The sequence below is a fragment of the Somniosus microcephalus genome, chromosome 3 (assembly GCF_052327205.1).
Source record: "Somniosus microcephalus isolate GS21.2 chromosome 3, FLI_Smic_1.0, whole genome shotgun sequence".
NCBI classification, from domain to species: domain Eukaryota; kingdom Metazoa; phylum Chordata; class Chondrichthyes; order Squaliformes; family Somniosidae; genus Somniosus; species Somniosus microcephalus.
This window is the reverse complement of record NC_140989.1, coordinates 160,488,410-160,507,224: the sequence shown is the minus strand read 5'-3', so window position 1 is coordinate 160,507,224 and position 18,815 is coordinate 160,488,410. Positions and strand designations below refer to the sequence as shown.

At 46.8% G+C, this 18,815-nt stretch overlaps 1 protein-coding gene across 1 annotated transcript; it reads right to left on the bottom strand.

The window, feature by feature from the left end:
- Nucleotides 1–3,564: 3,564 nt before the first annotated feature.
- On the bottom strand, nt 3,565–16,334 carry LOC147121507 (cytochrome c oxidase subunit 7A2, mitochondrial-like). Its single transcript, XM_085981804.1, has 4 exons — nt 16,198–16,334; nt 11,031–11,120; nt 5,441–5,525; nt 3,565–3,790 (listed from the first exon to the last, which is right to left on the bottom strand). The coding sequence occupies exons 1-4, from the start codon at nt 16,225–16,227 to the stop codon at nt 3,735–3,737; spliced, it is 261 nt and encodes an 86-aa protein (XP_085837930.1). The 5' UTR covers nt 16,228–16,334; the 3' UTR covers nt 3,565–3,734.
- Between the last annotated feature and the right edge of the window lie 2,481 nt (nt 16,335–18,815).

Below are 18,815 nucleotides of genomic sequence, written 5' to 3'. Positions count from 1 at the left end.
AGCCATGCGTAAGCGTGGCATGTCTCATTGTGCAGTGATTCAATTAGTCCCAGTCAGTGAATTTGTTGTTTGTGTCTTTTCCAGCAAAATCTTGTCCAGCAAAATTTTATTCTAACAATGGTAATCAGCAATTAGGACCAAAATTGTGTGCTAAATCCAGGCTGTCAAACAGGCGTGTCTCATTAGCACTGCACCCATTTAGCGCTTGTTTTCGCCCTTTGGCCAAAATAACCCCCAATGTCCGTTGTGGCTGGTGCTTCAATTAGATCTGTTCCCTTGTACCAACAGAAAGCAGTGGTGCGCAGCATATTGTGACTATGGACAGTGTATCAGTCTGAATTCTCCCTGGTGTCCTGGGCCAATATTTATCCCTCAACCAACATCACTAAATAACAGATTATCTGGTCATTATCATTTTGCTGTTTATGGGAGCTTGCTGTGCGCAAATCAGTTGCTGTGTTTCCTACCTTATAACAGTGACTGCACTTCAAAAGTATTTAATTGACTGTAAAGCGCTTTGGGGCATCCGGAGGTCATGAAAGGCGCTATATAAATGCAGTGGGCTTTATAAAGAGAGGCGTAACAAAACCATTGGGGGGGAATTTTCCTGGAAGGGTGGGGGGGGGGGGGGGTGGTCAGTGGGCTGGATTGGTGGCGGGTCGGGTGGGAAATTTGATTTTTTTCACAACGGGTCGGGACCCCGCTGTCAACCCACCGCAACACGCCTTTCCTACAGGTACACGTGTGATCTCCAATCCGACCTGATCTGCAGAGGCGGGTGACCCAATTAAACCAATTATTGTGTTGTTAACAGACCCTTAATAATGCTTTTAACCTTACCTTTTCACTTTAACTGCTCACCCACAGGGTCCACACAGCTCGGGGACCATGTCTGTGAACCTGAGGTGGGAGTTGAATGGCCATTGCTCCAGCTGATTGCTTGACAGCTTCAAATGTACAGTAAAAGCTCCCACCTGACCGATCATCACTTTCCTCAGCCAGAAGCTGTTTCTCAGTCCATTTCCAGCACAGATTCTGCAGACTTTCCACTCTCACCTCATTGGAAAAACTCTCGCCATTCACAGATTGCTTCTGTCATCTCTACTTCACCTGCCATCTATTCCATCAACATGGGTGCCCTTTATACTGTCTCACCTTGGTCCTCAGTATCCCACCACAATCAGCCCCAACACCAGCAGCACCAACACCACCACCACCAACCTTCTCCGCAATCACCTGATGCTGCACAGGACAGAGGACATCAGCACCCAAGCACATTGCGGCCAGGGATGGCCTCATCATGGCCAGATTTACTTCACTTTACACAGTACGCCCCGGCTGCCACGTGATGCTCCAGGTTAGCACTACCCCGTACCAGCAGCATAAAGCATCCCTACAATGCCAAAGCCATTCCTTTCACACTCACCACCATTGCGGGGGGTACCATTATTTCTCACCATTCACTGCAACTCACTAAGCCACTTCCCAAGGTGCACACAAATCTGTCCAAGAACGGAAAGTGTTGAAAATAAAGGTTTCAGTTTGACAGCACATTAACAAACTTCACATGAACATTGGATAAAATACCCAAGTGCCTACCATTGTGTGCTGTTAGTTGGTATGATTGCACTAGGATGAGTGTGAGGGGTGGCTAGTGAGATGGGGATGTGATCATGTAGATAGAAAGGGATGGGTGAAGGTGCAAGGTAAGTTGGTGTAAGGATGTGTTGGAGTAGGGTAGGGAAGGCAGAGTGATGGGGATGTGATGAGAGGCAAAGGAGGATGAAGAGGAGTGTGCCTTTGTACTGTTTTGTGATCTACTGAGATCATTGAAACGTTTGCGGCACTGCACCCAGGTCCTCTGGACGACATCCCTGCTTGTGCCCTCCTGTGCAACCAGGCTGTGTTGGTCTCCTGGGGAGGTCTCTTCCATCCATTGGAAGGGAAGAGGACCTCCCTGCGTGCTGTGACTCCCTCCTTAAGCATATGGAGGGAGTCATGGGAGAGCCTCTGTGCAGTGATTGTCAGTGTTTGCAGCACTTCAATGCTGTAGAACACTGACAGCACAAACAGCAAATCAAAGTTGGCCATGGTCCCTTTAAGGAAACCCGCTGATGACGTATTATGAATGACATCACCAGACCCACTTCCTCTAATTGGACCAGGAAACACGCTGGGCGGGCTTAACAAGCCCCAGCAACGCAAGTTCCTTTTAGGCAACGGGATGGAGCCAGCAGCGGGGCCCCGGACCTGCCGAGGTAAGGAAAATCCCAGCCATAGAGTACAAAAGCCTGGAAGTTATGCTCAACCTATATAAAACACTTGTTCAGCCCCAGCTGGAGTATTGTGTTCAATTCTGGGCACCATACCTCTTCCTCCCGTTAGTTGTTTAATAGTCCACGACCATTCACGAGTGGATGGGGCAGGACTGCAGAGCTTTGATCTCATCCATTGGCTGTGGGATTGCTTAGCTCTGGCTATAGCATGCTACTTCCACTTTTTAGCATGCATGAAGTCCTGTGTTGCAGTTTCCCCAGGTTGGCATCTCATTTTTAGGTACTCCTGGTGCTGCTCCTGGCATGCTCTTCTACACTCCTTATTGAACCAGGGCCTGGCTTGATGGTGATGGTAGAGTAAGGGATATGCTGGCCCATGTGGTTACAGATTATGGTGGAATACAATTCTGCTGCTGATGGCCCACAGCACCTCATGGATGCCCAGTTTTGAGCTGCTGGATCTGTTCTGTATCCATCCCATTTAGCACAGTGGTAGTGCCACACAACACAACAGAGGGTGTCCTCACTGTGAAGATGGGACTTCATCTCCCCAAGGACTGTGTGGTGGTCATTCCTACAAATACTGTCATGGACAGATGCAGTCAAATCCACCATTCTGGATTATGTTATGCAAAATTAAATCAAAGAATTATTATTATAATTCCAAAACCATATCTGTATTTGAGTCATAGCTGCAAGCACAATAAAGAAATTATTTGCACTTTTTTGTTTCAGTCGGTAGCAATCTTGCTCGAGTCAGAAGGTTGTGGGTTCAAGTCCCAATCCAGAGACTTAAGCCCATAATCCAGGCTGACACTCCACTGCAGTACTGATGGAGTGCTGCACTGGCAGAGGTGCTTTCCTTCAGATGAGGAGTTAAACCCAGGCCCCGTCTGTCCTCTCAAGTGGACGTAAAAGATTCCGGGGCACTATTTGAAGAGCAGAGGGGTTCTCCCGGTGTCCTGGCCAATATTTATCCCTGAACATCACTAAGAAACAGCTGGCCTGGAGAGTTATATCATTGCCGTTTGTGGGACCTTGCTGTGTTTGTCTACATTACAACTGTATAAACAGGGCTGATGCAGATCAGGTAGCATGGGAGTCAGCAAATATAGAGCTGCTTCAAAGGATATGCGTTAGTCGGTGATGCAGTCAGCAAGATTGACAACCACTAGTTTTCCACCTTCTACACTGAAGGCAAATTGAATCCATGCTGCTGTAATTTAGCTGCCAAACACAGATCACTCTAAAAAGCTCAGAAACAAAACCATGTGACAAAAGACACAAGCAGGTGATAAACCACTTTATTTCTTAGTTATATAAGCCTTCGCATCAAATAAATTACTGTTCCCATAAACCATGAACAGTCATTCACAAGGTCAGGTCCCTGATAATTTACACTAACAATTAGACAGGGTTGTGTAATAAAACAGAGTCAGACATGGCTGTAAACCAAGGTTACTTCTGGCCAGGCAGGGCAATTCTGACCAGTTCATAGAGAACATAGCATGTACCTGAAATAAGCAGAGAAAAATATTACTGCAGTCACATTCAGGCATTTTAAAAAAATATTTCAGCAATAAACAGAAAATTCTGGAAATACTCAGCAGGTCAGGCAGCATCTGTGGAAAGAGAAAGAGTTAACGTTTCAGGTCAATGACCCGTCACTGAGTATATTCAAGACAGATCGATAAATTTTTTGGATTCTAGGGGAATCAAGGGATATGGGGATAGTGCAGGAAAGTGGAGTTGAGATCGAAAATCAGCCATGATCTTATTGAATGGCGGAGCAGGCTCGAAGGGCTGTATGGCCGACTCCTGCTCCTAATTCTTATGTTATTTCCAGCATTTTCTGCTTTTATTTCAGATTTCCAGCATCCGCAGTATTTTGGTTTTGTATTAGTATTTCAGCAAATCTGTGGGCTTTCCCAGCACACGCAATTTTCAGTCAATTTACCAAGTACATAAAAACATAGACCTGGAGGAAAACTTTCTATGTTTGACTTATTTCCTATTCTTCCCGCCACCCCCCAACCACTTTCTCTCCCTCCCACCACAACCCATGTTACTGCTCCCAGACTGGGCACTGCACCTCCCCACCCCTCCTGTGGTGAGCAGCAAGCCGCGACTTGCGATTCCCACTAGTCGGGGTTACAATCTAGGATGTCAATAGTGTAGGGGTTCCCAACACGAACCAGTCCCACCCCCACACTTTTTTTTTTTTTTTTTCCACAGAAACCCCACAGTGCAGATAGAGGCCATTTCGGCCCATCGAGCCTGCACCGACACATATCCCACCCTATCCCCGTAACCCCACGTATTTAATCCCCCTAGCACTAAGGGTCAATTTTATCATAGCCAATCAACCTAACCCGCACATCTTTGGACTGTGGGAGGAAACCGGAGCACCCGGAGGAAACCCACGCAAACACGGGGAGAATGTGCAAACTCCACACAGACAGTCACCCGAGGCCGGATTCGAACCCGGGTCCCTGGCGCTGTGAGGCAACAGTGCTAACCACTATGCCACCGTGCTGCCCCTTATGGTGCACCAGTGTACTCCCTACTTCCGTTTCCCAACACACTGGTTCCAGGAGCAACTAACCGCCCTGCCCCCGCCACCCGCCACCCCCCCCCCCCCCTGCATAGGGAGTAGCCTATACATCCCAGATGGGGCACCATAGCCAAGACCAAACCTGCCCTCGCCTGGCCCTGGTAAGTAGGGACCCGAGTCATTTGCTCCCTTGCCCTTCGCAGAAATTGATTTGTATCAGTTTATGTATACTAGTACATATATTCAAATAGACTTAATTATACAATTGTCAACCTCAATTAACAGGCTATTCCCTCTCGTTTCTCCCGACAAATGTAATCTCCCTCCCCATCCAAAGTTGCTGACCATCACTGGGGCCCTGGGATCCCTCTTGTAATTCATCGAGCCGGCTATTTTTCATGCTTGAACCCAGACAGTAAGAACTGGCTGGCCATTCGACCCTCGGAGGGGTTTCACAGCCAAGCTAATTCCTGTTGTCACCCGACGCCCGTGCCCTGTCTAGCCCCGGGGTGGGTGAGTGGGTCCGTCCCTGGATGGGGACTCAATGCCTTTACCTGCTGGGACATCCAGCGATCAGCATGTTTTAATATAAATACCAAGTATTCCTTACCCACAACAGTGAGCCCCATGGTTAGCCTGTAGAGCACAGCATCTGTAACGCCTCCTTTTAAATGGACCGGTATCCCGTTGTCCGCCTGTAACAGAGAAATGGAATCACAAAAGTGCAGTCCCAGCTGTGCTCCGTCGTCATCTGCATTAGGAAAGAAGTCCTGTCCCCCAACGACCCTAACCTACTGCTGCTTGCTAGATTTAGTGCGTAGGAGACGCTGACCCAAATTCCCCACATCCATGCCGTGGCAGGAACACCAGATTCAGAGAAGGGAGCAAACCTACCACTTACACACCTCCTGCCCGCTGAGCAGAGCAAGGCGGGGTGGGGAGACCAGGAGAAGAGTGCGGGGTGGCGAGGTAGAGGAGGGGGTTGTGGCAGGGCCAGGTTCAGGGCAAAGTGCAGCAGGTTTTGGCCGGGGGGGGGGGGGGGAAAAGAGGTGGGCACAAGGCACGTGAACCACACAAGCAATTTTAATTCCAATCGCCAGGATACTGTTCCTTCCAAATCACATGGCTTCTTCCGTTTCAGACTTAAGGGTATACGAGTCATTTAAATCTAGAGTCAAACAGATTTTATTTTCAGTATCACACTGTTGTATAGTTCTCATGACTACATGTTGTTGAGATGTGTCAGTGTGGTAATGCAATTAGTGTCAGTGTACAGAACACCAAACTTAAACCCCATGCTTGTTTTAAAACACTGCATCCCCACCAACGCTGCAATCTGTATTACCCCAGAGACAAACAGATGCCCATGACTAATTTTCAGGCATGTGCTACCGGGGCCCAGCCAAGAGGTGGCATACAGGAGCAATCTGCAGCTTCATTCCCTGGAAAAAAGGGGAAGAGTGTGGAGCGAGGCCCAGCCTTTGCTCAAACTAGCAGCATAGCTGAGCGAACACTCAGATACAGACTGAAGACGTGTATCTTTGTAATGGGGAGAGACTAGGAGCTGTAGGCAAGGGATTTGGGTGTCCACATACAAAGATCACTAGAAGCTGGTGGACAGGGACATAAAAAAACAATCAAAAAGGGGGCAGGTATACAAAGGGTTGGAAATTATGCTACAGGTGTATAGAGCTCTGGTTAGACCACATCTGGAGTAACTGCGTCCAGTTCTGGGCACCGCACCTCAGGAAGGATAGATTGGCCTTGGAGGGGGTGCAGTGCAGATTCAGCAGAATGATACCGGGGATTTAAAGGTTAAATTACGAGGACAGGTTGCATAAACTTGGTTTGTATTCCAGTGTAATCGAGATGTTTAAAATGATAAAGGGATTCGATGGGGTAGAGAGAGAGAGAGAGAGAGAGAGAGAGAAACTATTTCCTCTGACGGGGGAAATCGGAACTAGGTGGCTTAACCTTAAATTTAGAGGCAGGCCATTTTAGGTGTGCTTTTTCCACACAAAGTAGTGGAAATCAGGAACACTCTCCCCCAAAAGGTGGTAGACGCAGAGGACAATTGGAGACTTCAAGACAGAGATGGATAGATTTTTGTTGGGCAAGGGATAGGGATTAAAGGTGGGTAAATGGAGTTCAGGTACAGATCAGCCATGATCTGACCGAATGGCAGAACAGGCTCGAGGGGCTGAACGGCCTGCTCCTGTTCCGAAGAGCTACACCAATGCACTGTGCTGCTTACGGTTTGAGAATCAGCCAAGACACTACACTGAATGTGGTCTGCTTCTGCAAGATGTCCACAGGTAACTCAGCTTTGCACGTTAGCGTGAAACAAATGTGGCAGCGTTTTAGATCACGTCTCCACACGTCATTTAAAAAAATGTGCTGTAAACCACTAAACTGATTGCAGTTTGAGATACTATCCAGTAGAAAGGCATCCCTTGCCCTTAACTCCCAAAGCCTGCCACTATAATAGCTAACTCAGCCATAAAACAGAACACCTAAAAAGAACTCATTCTTAAAGCGACTAGGTGCACGAACCACAAGGGTTTTGAAATCTGAAATTGCACAGGCGTCACTAATGTTTCCTTTTGAGAGAAACAAGTTTATCTTTGCGCCCTTGACTCAATAAATCCCAAGTGCATCCTGGATTTGAATAATGCTCCCCATCAGTGGGGTATTTAGTGCCTCTCCTGTTCTCCTGGCCAGAACACAAGACAAAGCCCGAGACCTGTCAAGACCATCGTTCTCTCACCTCTAGCCTCAAACTCCTCTATATAAAAATCAATAGAATCAGAATGCTCCAGCAAAGAAACGGGCCATTCAGCCCCTCTAGTTTGCACCTGTTTTTTCTCCACTATCCACCTAGTCTAATCCCACACTCCTGATCACTCCACATACAATTCAATATCCCACCCAGTCTAATCCCACTCACTGCCCATACCGTTTTATATCCCACCCAGTCTAATCCCACTCTCCTGCTCATTCCCAATACCCTTTAATATTCTTCTTTTTTCCAGCAGCTATCTAATTTCCTTTTAAAAGAATCTCTGGCCTCTGTTTCAACAATAGTTTGTGGAAGAGAAGTCTATATTCTAACCTCCCTGTGAAGGATTTTTCTAACCTCCCCTTTAATTCTGCAATCACTTTACTACGTCCTCTCGTTACCTTGGGCAGTGGTGTCGCTGCAACCAGCTGCTACATAACCGGAAGGTGAAGGATAGGTCGATGTGCGACTGTTGGGAGACTATCCAAATCATGGAGCATGGAGATCCTTCCCTGGGGTGGGCGGGGGAACAGCTCCTGCTCACTCCGTATCACCAGAGGCCATAGAACGGATGACAACCTTGGTCGTCGACATGTAATGTTGCTTTTCAAGCTGCCACACGAAAGACTGCGGAGAGTGCTGACTTTGCTTCCTTGCTTCTCCTGAGCTGTCAGCACACTCACCTACCTGCAAGTCCTCCCCCTTCATCCTCACCATGTAGAAACCAAGACTCACTGCACCGTTTCCGATTGTAATGGACTTTCCTGGAACTAAAGACTGCCATTTCTTGCCTCCTCAATCCATTAGCAAACTGGAGGAGCATCAGAATCAGGAAAGTCTAGAGGACAGCCATCCCGGCCAGCCGATTAATGAGACTTCACTTGACACCGCAATAAATGCTGGCCTTGCCAGCAATGCCCACATCCAGTGAAGGAATAGTTAAAAAAAAAAGTTGTGGATTAGAAATCACCCATTTTTTCCCCATTCTCTGTGGTCACCTCTTAGCATTGCTGAAATCTTCCTCATACAAAATCACTCCAAGTGAAGACATTTTCTAGCCTTCTGTTCAAGCACCAACTGAAATAGCATCTGTGGTTATTGGGAAACATGAACACCACCGCAATCATTGTTTACCTGATCACACTGACATTATATAACTTCCTACAAGTGTTATTCAACAGCCCTTAGTTCCTGCTAGCCACTGGTTTCCCAGATGAACTTTACACTCTTGAACTAGATGGTGTGGAGAGCACTGCAGCAAATCCATCAGCTGTTTTCATCCCCCGTAAAATATGGTTAAGGAGGAGAGAGTCTGTGTTCAAACCTTCAGGGCAGTTGAGATGGAGAACTCAAGTGCAGAGCAAAAGAGACACAATGGGGGGTAATTGCCAACTTCATGGCCTGGGCACTACCCTGGAGGAGCAGATCCCTCCATGTTGTAGGACTGGCCAGATTTTCACCTCACTGCTTTTACCAGAACAAAAATCGAACCGGTTCTATAAAAGGTGGCGTGGCGACCCGCTGTACCAGGTTACCACATACCAGGCACGATGGGCCGAGCGGCCTCCTTCTGTGCAATCAGTATCTATGGTTAACTCCCACTATGTCCTGCAAGCTGCCGCACAGACACCTTGTACCGTGGGGCCTTGGGCCATTTTCCTACCTTAAAGACGCTATATAAATGGAAGTAGTTGTTGCACTGCAGAAAGTGGCAGCTCATACTGGGGGTACGGTCCCATTGGGAACCGCGGTGCCTCAAGCAAATGGCCATTCTGGGTGAGGATCAGTGAGCTGTTTCACCACAGGCTCATCACAGCCAAACCTGGCCCTGCCCCTATCCAACATTCGCATGCACACTTCTAGCAAAGGTTAATAGACAATGATCGGGAATTCTGTGCAGACGGGGTTAAGAGTGGGTCGTGCTAGTACATGCAGCATTATCGACCCATGAAGGGGCTGGAGTGAGGAAACATGCAAAACTACTGCTTTAGTGACCTGTTGAAATCTCTAAAGGATGGGTCGGTCAATGCTCAACACAGAATAACTGTGAAATATTCAAGTCATTAAAAATACAGAGCTGGGGGGGACCTTTTGCTGGCAGTGCATTGTGGAGAGAAGACTGGTTCAAGCCCTGCTTTAGGAGACCTTGGCTAGCCGAAGAATGCGAGCATTTGGCCTTTTAACTCGGCAGCCTGGTTATGTTTGAAGTGCACCGTGATGGGCGATTGTTTAGTCAGCCAACTATGCTATTTATTGGCATGCAGCCTGTGAGCAAAGCTTGATCACAAAACAAGTTCACACGGCAACTACTGACCATATTTGCAGCCAACAATTTGTCTGTTGGAAGCTCAAAACTGCAACTCATTTCTTCAAAAGGAAAAAAAACAAGAGTTCACTATGGAAAAAAGTAGCGATGTCTTGAAAATAAAACTGCAAAATTTTAAAGGGCACATATACAAGTTAAAAACATTTAGATTAAAGCTTCAATACCCAAGTATTTGAGTGCAACACGGACACTGATGTGAAGTTTACTTCAACAACAACTTGCCAGTTTACATTAATCCTTGGATACAGAGAGGTCATCCTCTCCCTAGTTAACAAAGCCTGTATTCAATCTACTTCCTATGATGGACGAGCCTTTGTGTAAACAGTAAGGATGGTTCCCCTTTATTACAGAATGTTTTAACTACCTCAAAATGAATTTCAAGCTACACCTGTTCAGGTTAGGATTGTTTCTCAAGTATTTTTTAGTAACATACAAGACCATCTTTAACCTGTGCAGCTTGTCCATCGGGAAAATGACATAACACTGTCAGTCTGGTTCTAAAATCCAGGACATGCAATATGTGCACACCAAGGGAGGTCACATTCCCCATCACAGAGCTGTCCGGAACTGCACTGTAGTTATTGGTAAAAATGGAGTACTTGACTAACATTTTGAGATACAGTATACTGGGGGGGGGGGAAAAGAGGCGACTTTGGTCCTATGGTTCCGAAAGCTCTCCACCACTGGGGTTTTCCTCACCTCGTGTCTGGGTCTGTTGTAGACTAATTAAAAGAGAGTAATTGCTACGATTAGTCAACAATGCCATTATCAGATCATGTGACTGCCAGGATGGTAGACGGCCAACTAGATGGACCTTGGTCTTTATTCGTCTAGCAGTTCCTGTGTAATGGTACGTGCAGCAGAAATCAGCTTCAATTTACACATTTAGCATACTAATCATAATCAAATATATGCTTGCTGTTTCGCTAAGACGACCTGCATTAACCCCCTTCCCCCACCATGTTCAACAATCTGCCCACAACCTGTAAACACATTTAAAACACAAGATATCAGCAGCAGTACGCCAGTGTCAGAACTATGAGCAGAGTTCAGATGCCCAAAGTAGCCCATCCCAATTACACACACGACACTCACCTGGAATATCTTCTGCTTCTCAGCAATCCTATTTTGCACTTGTCTGCGGGTTGCAGTGCTGAAGGTTCGCTGTGAAAGTTGCTGAAAGGCCTGAGGGGAAAGCAGAACACGGAAATGTAAATCTCCAAATGGGCAATATGTGAAGGACAGCACCCCTCTACAATATTGACGGTCAACTGGCATTTAATTGTCACTATCACATTCCTCAGTGCATCTCAAGGCACGTCACAGGCAACTAATTACTTTTGGACCGCAGTAGCTGTTGTTAATGTGGGTACCAAGCCCTTGCAATGTCCCACAAAACAGCAAATGAGGTGAATGGCCAGTTAATGTGGTTATTTGGTGTATCACTCATTTAATAAACACACAAAGGCAAGTTTGACAAATTAATCTCCAAAATTAAAGCACACGCTGATAGCTGAATGGGTAATTGCGGTTTGATTCCAAGCCATACACACCAGAACGGCCTGTGCTGAGGATGCCCCCCCCACCCCACCCCCATCAGCACAGGTGAGAAGATATGCTTAGCCTTAGCATGCCCAGTGGCCCTTGCTGGAAATGTGTATCTAGAGATGCGGCCAAGAGCAGCTGTGAAGACCAAACTGCCGAATGAAAATAAAATGCTGCAGATGCTGGAAATCTGAAACAAGGACAGAAAAGGCTGGAAACACTCAGCGGGTCAGACAGCATCTGTGAGGAGAACAGAGAGGATAAGGCTGGGCCCTTCTTCACAGCGTCACCTGCTGACTGACCTGCCATGAACAGCCCGTCAGCACCCAGAGATTCACACTCCCAACCCAGACAGATCAGAAGAAAAGGGAGAATATAAAGTGAAAGCACTTCTCAGCCTCACATTTTCAGATGTTTAAAATAATAAATATTTTATATAGATATCCAAGCATATAGATGTTATCTTTATATCTAGATCATTCCCAAAGGAATATAAATAAATATATAGATATCATGTACTGTATATAGAATAACATCAGCACATAATTAAATATATATTAGGTACTTTGATATTATACATCGGCATTTACTTAACAAGAAATAAGAGTAGGCCATACAGCCCCTCAAGCCTGCTCCGCCATTCATAAGAACATAAGTAGGAGGAGCAGGAGTAGGCCATACGGCCCCTCGGGCCTGCTCCGCCATTCAATAGGATCATGGCTGATCCGAACCTAGACTCACGTCCACTTCCCTGCCCACTCCCCGTAACCCCTAATTCCCTTATCAGCTAGGAAACTGTCTATCTCTGTTTTAAATTTATTTAATGTCGCAGCTTCCACAGCTCTCTGGGGTAGCAAATTCCATAGATTTACTACCCTGAGTGAAGAAGTTTCTCCTCATCTCAGTTTTGAAAGGGCAGCCCCTTATTCTAAGATTATGACCCTAGTTCTCGTCTCACCCATCAGTGGAAACATCCTCCCCGCATCCACCCGATCAAGCCCCCTCACAATCTTATATGTTTCGATAAGATCGCCTCTCATTCTTCTGAATTCCAATGAGTAGAGGCCCAACCTACTCAACCTTTCCTCTAAGTCAACCCCCTCATCTCCGGAATCAACCGAGTGAACCTTCTCTGAACTGCCTCGAGAGCAAGTATATCTTTTCTTAAATATGGAAACCAAAACTGTACGCAGTATTCCAGGTGTGGCCTCACCAGTACCCTGTATAACTGAAGCAAGACTTCCCTGCTTTTATACTCCATCCCCCTTGCAATAAAAGCCAAGATTCCATTGGCCTTCCTGATCACCTGCTGTACCTGCATACTAACCTTCTGTGTTCCATGCACCAGGACCCCCAGATCCCTTTGTACTGTAGCACTTTGCAGTTTCTCTCCATTTAGATAATGACTTGCTCTTTGATTTTTTTCTGCCAAAGTGCATAACCTCACACTTTCCAACATTATATTCCATCTGCCAAATTTCTGCCCACTCACTTAGCCTGTCTGTGTCCTTTTGCAGGTTTTTTATGTCCTCCTCACTCACTGCTTTCCCTCCCATCTTTGTATTGTCAGAAAACTTGGATACATTGCACTCGGTCCCTTCCTCCAAATCGTTAATATAGATTGTAAAGAGTTGGGGTCCCAGCACTGACCCCTGTGGAACACCACTAGTCACTGATTGCCAACCCGAGAATGAACCATTTATCCCAACTCTCTTTTCTGTTAGATAGCCAATCTTCCACCCATGCCAGTATATTACCCCCAATCCTGTGATTTTTTTTTTATCTTGTGCAGTAATCTTTTGTGTGGCACCTTGTCAAATGCCTTTTGGAAGTCCAAATACACCACATCCACTGGTTCCCCTTTATCCACCCTGTTTGTTACGTCCTCAAAGAATTCGAGCAAATTTGTCAAACATGACTTCCCCTTCATAAAACCATGCTGACTCTGTCCAATTAAATTATGCTTATCCAAATGTCCTGTTACTGCTTCCTTAATAATGGACTCCAACATTTTGCCAACCACAGATGTTAGGCTAACTGGTCTATAGTTTCCAGCCTTTTGTCTACTTCCCTTTTTAAATAAGGGCGTTACATTAGCAGTTTTCCAATCTGCTGGGACCTTTCCTGAATCCAGGGAGTTTTGGAAAATTACCACTAATGCATCCACAATCCCTACCGCCACTTCTCTCAAGACCCTAGGATGTAAGCCATCAGGTCCAGGGGATTTATCTGCCTTTAGTCCCATTATCTTACTGAGTACCACCTCCTTAGTGATTTTAATCGTGTTTAGCTCCCCCCCCCCCATTGCCCCCTGTTTGTCCAGTGTTGGAATATTTTTAGTGTCCTCTACTGTAAAGACTGATACAAAATATTTGTTCAACATTTTTGCCATCTCCATGTTCCCCACCACTAATTTCCCGGTCTCGTCCTCTAAGGGACCAACATTCACTTTAGCCACCCTTTTTCTTTTCATATAACTGTAGAAACTCTTGCTATCTGTTTTTATATTTTTTGCTAGTTTACTTTCATAATCTATCTTCCCTTTCTTAATTAATCTTAGTTATTCTTTGTTGGCTTTTAAATGCTTCCCAATCTTCTATCCTCCCACTAGATTTGGCTACTTTATATGCCCTTATATTTTCAGTCAGATACTATCATTTATTACTTTACTTAGCCACAGATGGCTGTCTTTTCTTTTACACCCCTTTTTCCTCAGTGGAATATATTTTTCTTGAAAGTTGTGAAATATCTCCTTGAATGTACACCACTGCTCATGTACCGTCTTACACTTTATTTTCCCAGTCCACTTTAGTCAACTCTGCTCTCATACCTTCATAGTCTCCTTTATTTAAGCTTATTAGTACGCTGGTTTGAGATCCAACTCTCACCCTCCAACTGAATTTGGAATTCAACCATGTTATGGTCACTCATTCCAAGGGGATCCTTTACTAGGACATTTTTTATTAATCCTGTCTCAGTACACAGGACCAGATCTAAGATTGCCTGCCCCCTGGTTGGTTCAGCAACATACTGCTCAAGGAACCCGTCCCTAATGCACTCTGAACTCTTCCTCAAGGCTGCCCTGCCCAATTTGATTTGTCCAGTCAATATGAAAGTTAAAATCCCCCATGATTATAGCTGTTCCCTTATTACAAGCCCCAACTATTTCCTGATTTATACGCTGACCAACAAAGTTGCAACTGTTAGGAGGCCTATAGACTACGCCCACTAGTGACTTTTTCCCCTCATTATTCCTTATCTCCACCCAAACCGTTTCACTATCCTGATCCTTTGACCCAATATCATTTCTCACTATTGCAGTGATTCCATCCTTTATTAACATAGCCACCCCACCTCCCTTTCTGTCCTTCCTAATTGTCAAATACCCCTGGGTGTTTAGTTCCCACTCATGGTCACCTTGCAGCCATGTTTCTGTAATGGCCACCAGATCATACCCATGTGTAGTTATTTGTACCGTCAACTCGTCTATTTTGTTACGAATGCTGCGTGCATTCAGATAAAGAACTTTTAAATATGTTTTGTGACAATTTATTCCTGCTTTTACCCCCTTTACTACTTTACCTTTATCTTTATACATTCTGTCCCTTCCTGACATGCTCTGGTTTTTAATTCCCCCACTGCTACCTTGCTCTATTGCCTTCGCCGCTGACATTTTTATTTTTTGCTCTCTTGAAACCTCCCCCCCACTAATTAGTTTAAAGCCCTCTCTACAGCCCTAGTTATTCGATTCGCCAGGATTCTAGCCCCAGCACTGTCCAAGTGAAGTCCGTCCCAACAGAACAGCTCTCTCCTGTCCCAGTACTGGTGCCAGTGTCCCAAGAAGCAAAACCCATTTCTCCCACACCAGTCTTTGAGCCACGCATTTAACTCTCTGATTTTATTTACCCTAGCCAAATTTGCTCATGGCTCAGGTAGTAATCCAGAGATTATTGCCCTAGTGGTTCTATTTTTTAATTTGGCCCCTAGCTGCTCATACTCCCTCAGCAGAACCTCTTTCCCTGTCCTATCTATGTTGTTGGTACCAACATGGACCACAACAACTGGATCCTCCCCTCCCAGTCCAAGTTTCTCTCCAGCCCAGAGATGTCATTAACCCTGGCACCGGGCAGGCAACACAGCCTTCAGGACTCTTGCTCTCGGCTGCAAAGAACCCTATCTATCCCCCTAATGATACCACTACAACATTTCTTTTTACTCCCCTCAATAAGATCATGGCTGATCATCGACCTCAACTCCACTTTCCCACCTGATCGCCATATCCCTGGATTCCCCTAGAGTCCAAATATCTATCTATCTCAGCCTCGAATATACTCAAAGGCTGAGCATTCACAGCCCTCTGGGGCAGAGAATTCCAAAGATTCACAACCCTCTGAGTGAAAAAATTCCCCATCTCAGTCTTAAATGGCCAACCCCTTATTCTGAGACTGTGCCTCCAGCCTCACTCCGCCCCCGGAAGCTGCCCGCCCGGGGACTCAGCCTCCAGCTGAAGGGGGCTCAGGCCGGGCCGCAGGGTCAGACCGAGCCGCCTGCCTCACACGGAAGGGAGGGCTCCGGGTGCCGGCTCCGCTGCGGGTCGGGGATCGCTGCCGGCAGGCCCGAGGTCAAGGATTCACCGGAGAGAAGTCCCCCGGGGACAATGCTCCCTGCCGCCCCAGGGCCTGGTCTCCCCACCCCCACTCTCCCCGGTCCTCCTCACCCGCAGGCTCCGTATCCCCAGGCCGCTCATGTTGCTCCGATTTCCCGCAAGGACACACAGAAGACCAAACTGCACCGCACCGTGATCGGAACCGTCCAGTCACGTGGATCCAGTCATGTGATCCATGCCTCACATTGCGTCGAAGGCCCAGGAGTCGGTTGATCACGTGGCCGCGGCCGCCGTCTCCATTGGCGGAGCTGCGACGTCGGCCATGACAGTTGTGGGCAAGATGCCAGCATCATCTGACCTTGACAATGGGTGTTGACTCCAGCCAGAGGCAAAGTGCACTGGTGCCTAGAACCGGCCTCACTTGCCTTTCCTGGTAGATCATTCCAAATATCCAATGCCAACCGTGCCTCAGTGGTAGCGCTCTCACCTCTGAGTCAGAAAAGAAAGACTTGCATTTATATAGTGCCTTTCACGACCACTGGACCTCCCAGAGTATTTTACAGCCAATGAAGTACTTTTTGGAGTGTAGTCACTGTTGTAATGTGGGAAACGTGGCAGCCAATTTGGGCACAGCAAGCTCCCACAAACAGCAATATGATAATGACCAGATAATCTGTTTTAGTGGTGTTGGCCAGAACACCAGGGATAACTCCCCTGCTCTTCAAAATAGTGCCATGGGATCTTTTACGTGCACCTGAGAGGGCAGACGGGGCCTCAGTTCAACGTCTCATCTGAAAAACAGCACCTCTGACAGCACGGTGGCATAGTGGTTAGCACTGTTGCCTCACAGCGCCAGGGACCCGGGTTCGAATCCGGCCTCGGGCGACTGTCTGTGTGGAGTTTGCACATTCTCCCCGTGTTTGCGTGGGTTTCCTCCGGGTGCTCCGGTTTCCTCCCACAGTCCAAAGATGTGCAGGTTAGGTTGATTGGCTATGATAAATTGACCCTTAGTGTTAGGGGGATTAAATACGTGGGGTTACGGGGATAGGGTGGGATATGTGTTGGTGCAGGGGTTACGGGGATCGGGTGGGATATGTGTCGGTGCAGGCTCGATGGGCCGAAATGGCCTCTATCTGCACTGTGGGGTTTCTGTGATTTCTGTGATTCTGTGACAGTACAGCACTCAAGTGTCAACCTAGATTTTTGTGCTCAAGTCTCATGGAATGAGGCTTGAACCCACGACCTGCTGACTCAGAGGCGAGAATGCTACTAATTGAACCACGGATGATACTTGTGAAGGTGTTGGTCACGTCCCACTCCAGAGGCTTGAGCACAAGATACAGACCGACACTTCAATACAGTACTAAAGGAGTGCTACACTGTCGGAGGGGCAGTACTGGGGGAGTGCTGCACTGTTAGAGGGGCAGTACTGAGGGAGTGCTGCACTGTCGGAGGGGCAGTACTGAAGGAGTGCTGCACCGTCAGGGGCAGTACTGAGGGAGTGCTGCACTGTCAGGGGCAGTACTGAGGGAGTGCTGCACTGTCGGATTTTCACTTGATTGACCAGCGGGCTCAGCAGGCCAATTAAGAGCCATCCGGCAACAGGTGACGTCACAGATTGACATTTCATCTGTCAGGAGCTTTTGACAGATGAAATATCAGCGTTCGACAGCTGTTTGAAGCTGTCAAACACTGACAATCTGTACACTAAGTTAATTCCTTCCTCTCAGGCTGATTTAGAGATCTCTCCAGAACAGAAAGTTGAATGCTGCAAATTTTGACAGCTCGTGGCCATTCTGCTTTCTGTGCCGGTGAGATGAGGGACTCCCGAGACCTGAAGGAAGGAAGGCTGTAAAGGTAAGTAAATGTAAGTAAAACTTCTTTAAACACTTTACACACACCAAACACACTTACCTCTGCACTCATGCACCCATCACTCACCTGAACACCGGACATCTCGAACCCTCCAAGCCCTTCAGCCCGACGGTCTGCCTTGCTAACTTGGCGTGGTTTGGAGCCGTCGGGAATCCCACACTTCAGGAAGAAAAATAGGGATTAGGCTAAAAACTGCCTGTTAACTACCTGTTAACAGGCAGTTAATTGGCACTAATCCCCTTCCCGCCTCGGGGAGGCGGCTCCCAGCACAGGTCGGGCATCCGCCTCCTTTGAAACTGGAGGCGGGTTGGGGGCGGGATGGGTTCGTGCCCCCCGATTTCGCGATTTTAACCCCCCACACGCCTCCAATCCCGCCTCCACGGCCCAATGAAAATCCTGCCCAAAGTATTTGTTTAATTTCTCTTCCATTTCCTTATTCCCCATTATAATTTCTCCTGTCTCAGCCTGTAAGGGACCCACATTTACTTTCGCTAATCTTTTCCTTTTTACATACCTATAGAAGCTTTTACAGTCTGTTTTTATGTCTCTCACTAGTTTACTCTCATATTCTATTTTCCATTTCTTTATCAATTTCTTGGTACTACTTTGCTGAATTCTAAACTCCTCCCAATCCTCAGGCTTACTACTCTTTTTGGCAACGTTATAAGCCTCTTCCTTTGATCTAATACTATCTTTAACTTCTCTTGTTAGCCACGGTTGGACCACTTTTCCTGTGGGGTTTTTGTGTCTTAAAGGAATGTATATTTGTTGTAAATTATGTATTAATTCTTTAAATGCTAGCCATTGCTTGTCTACCATCATACCTTTTAACCTTTGGACCGCTCCCTCCGCGA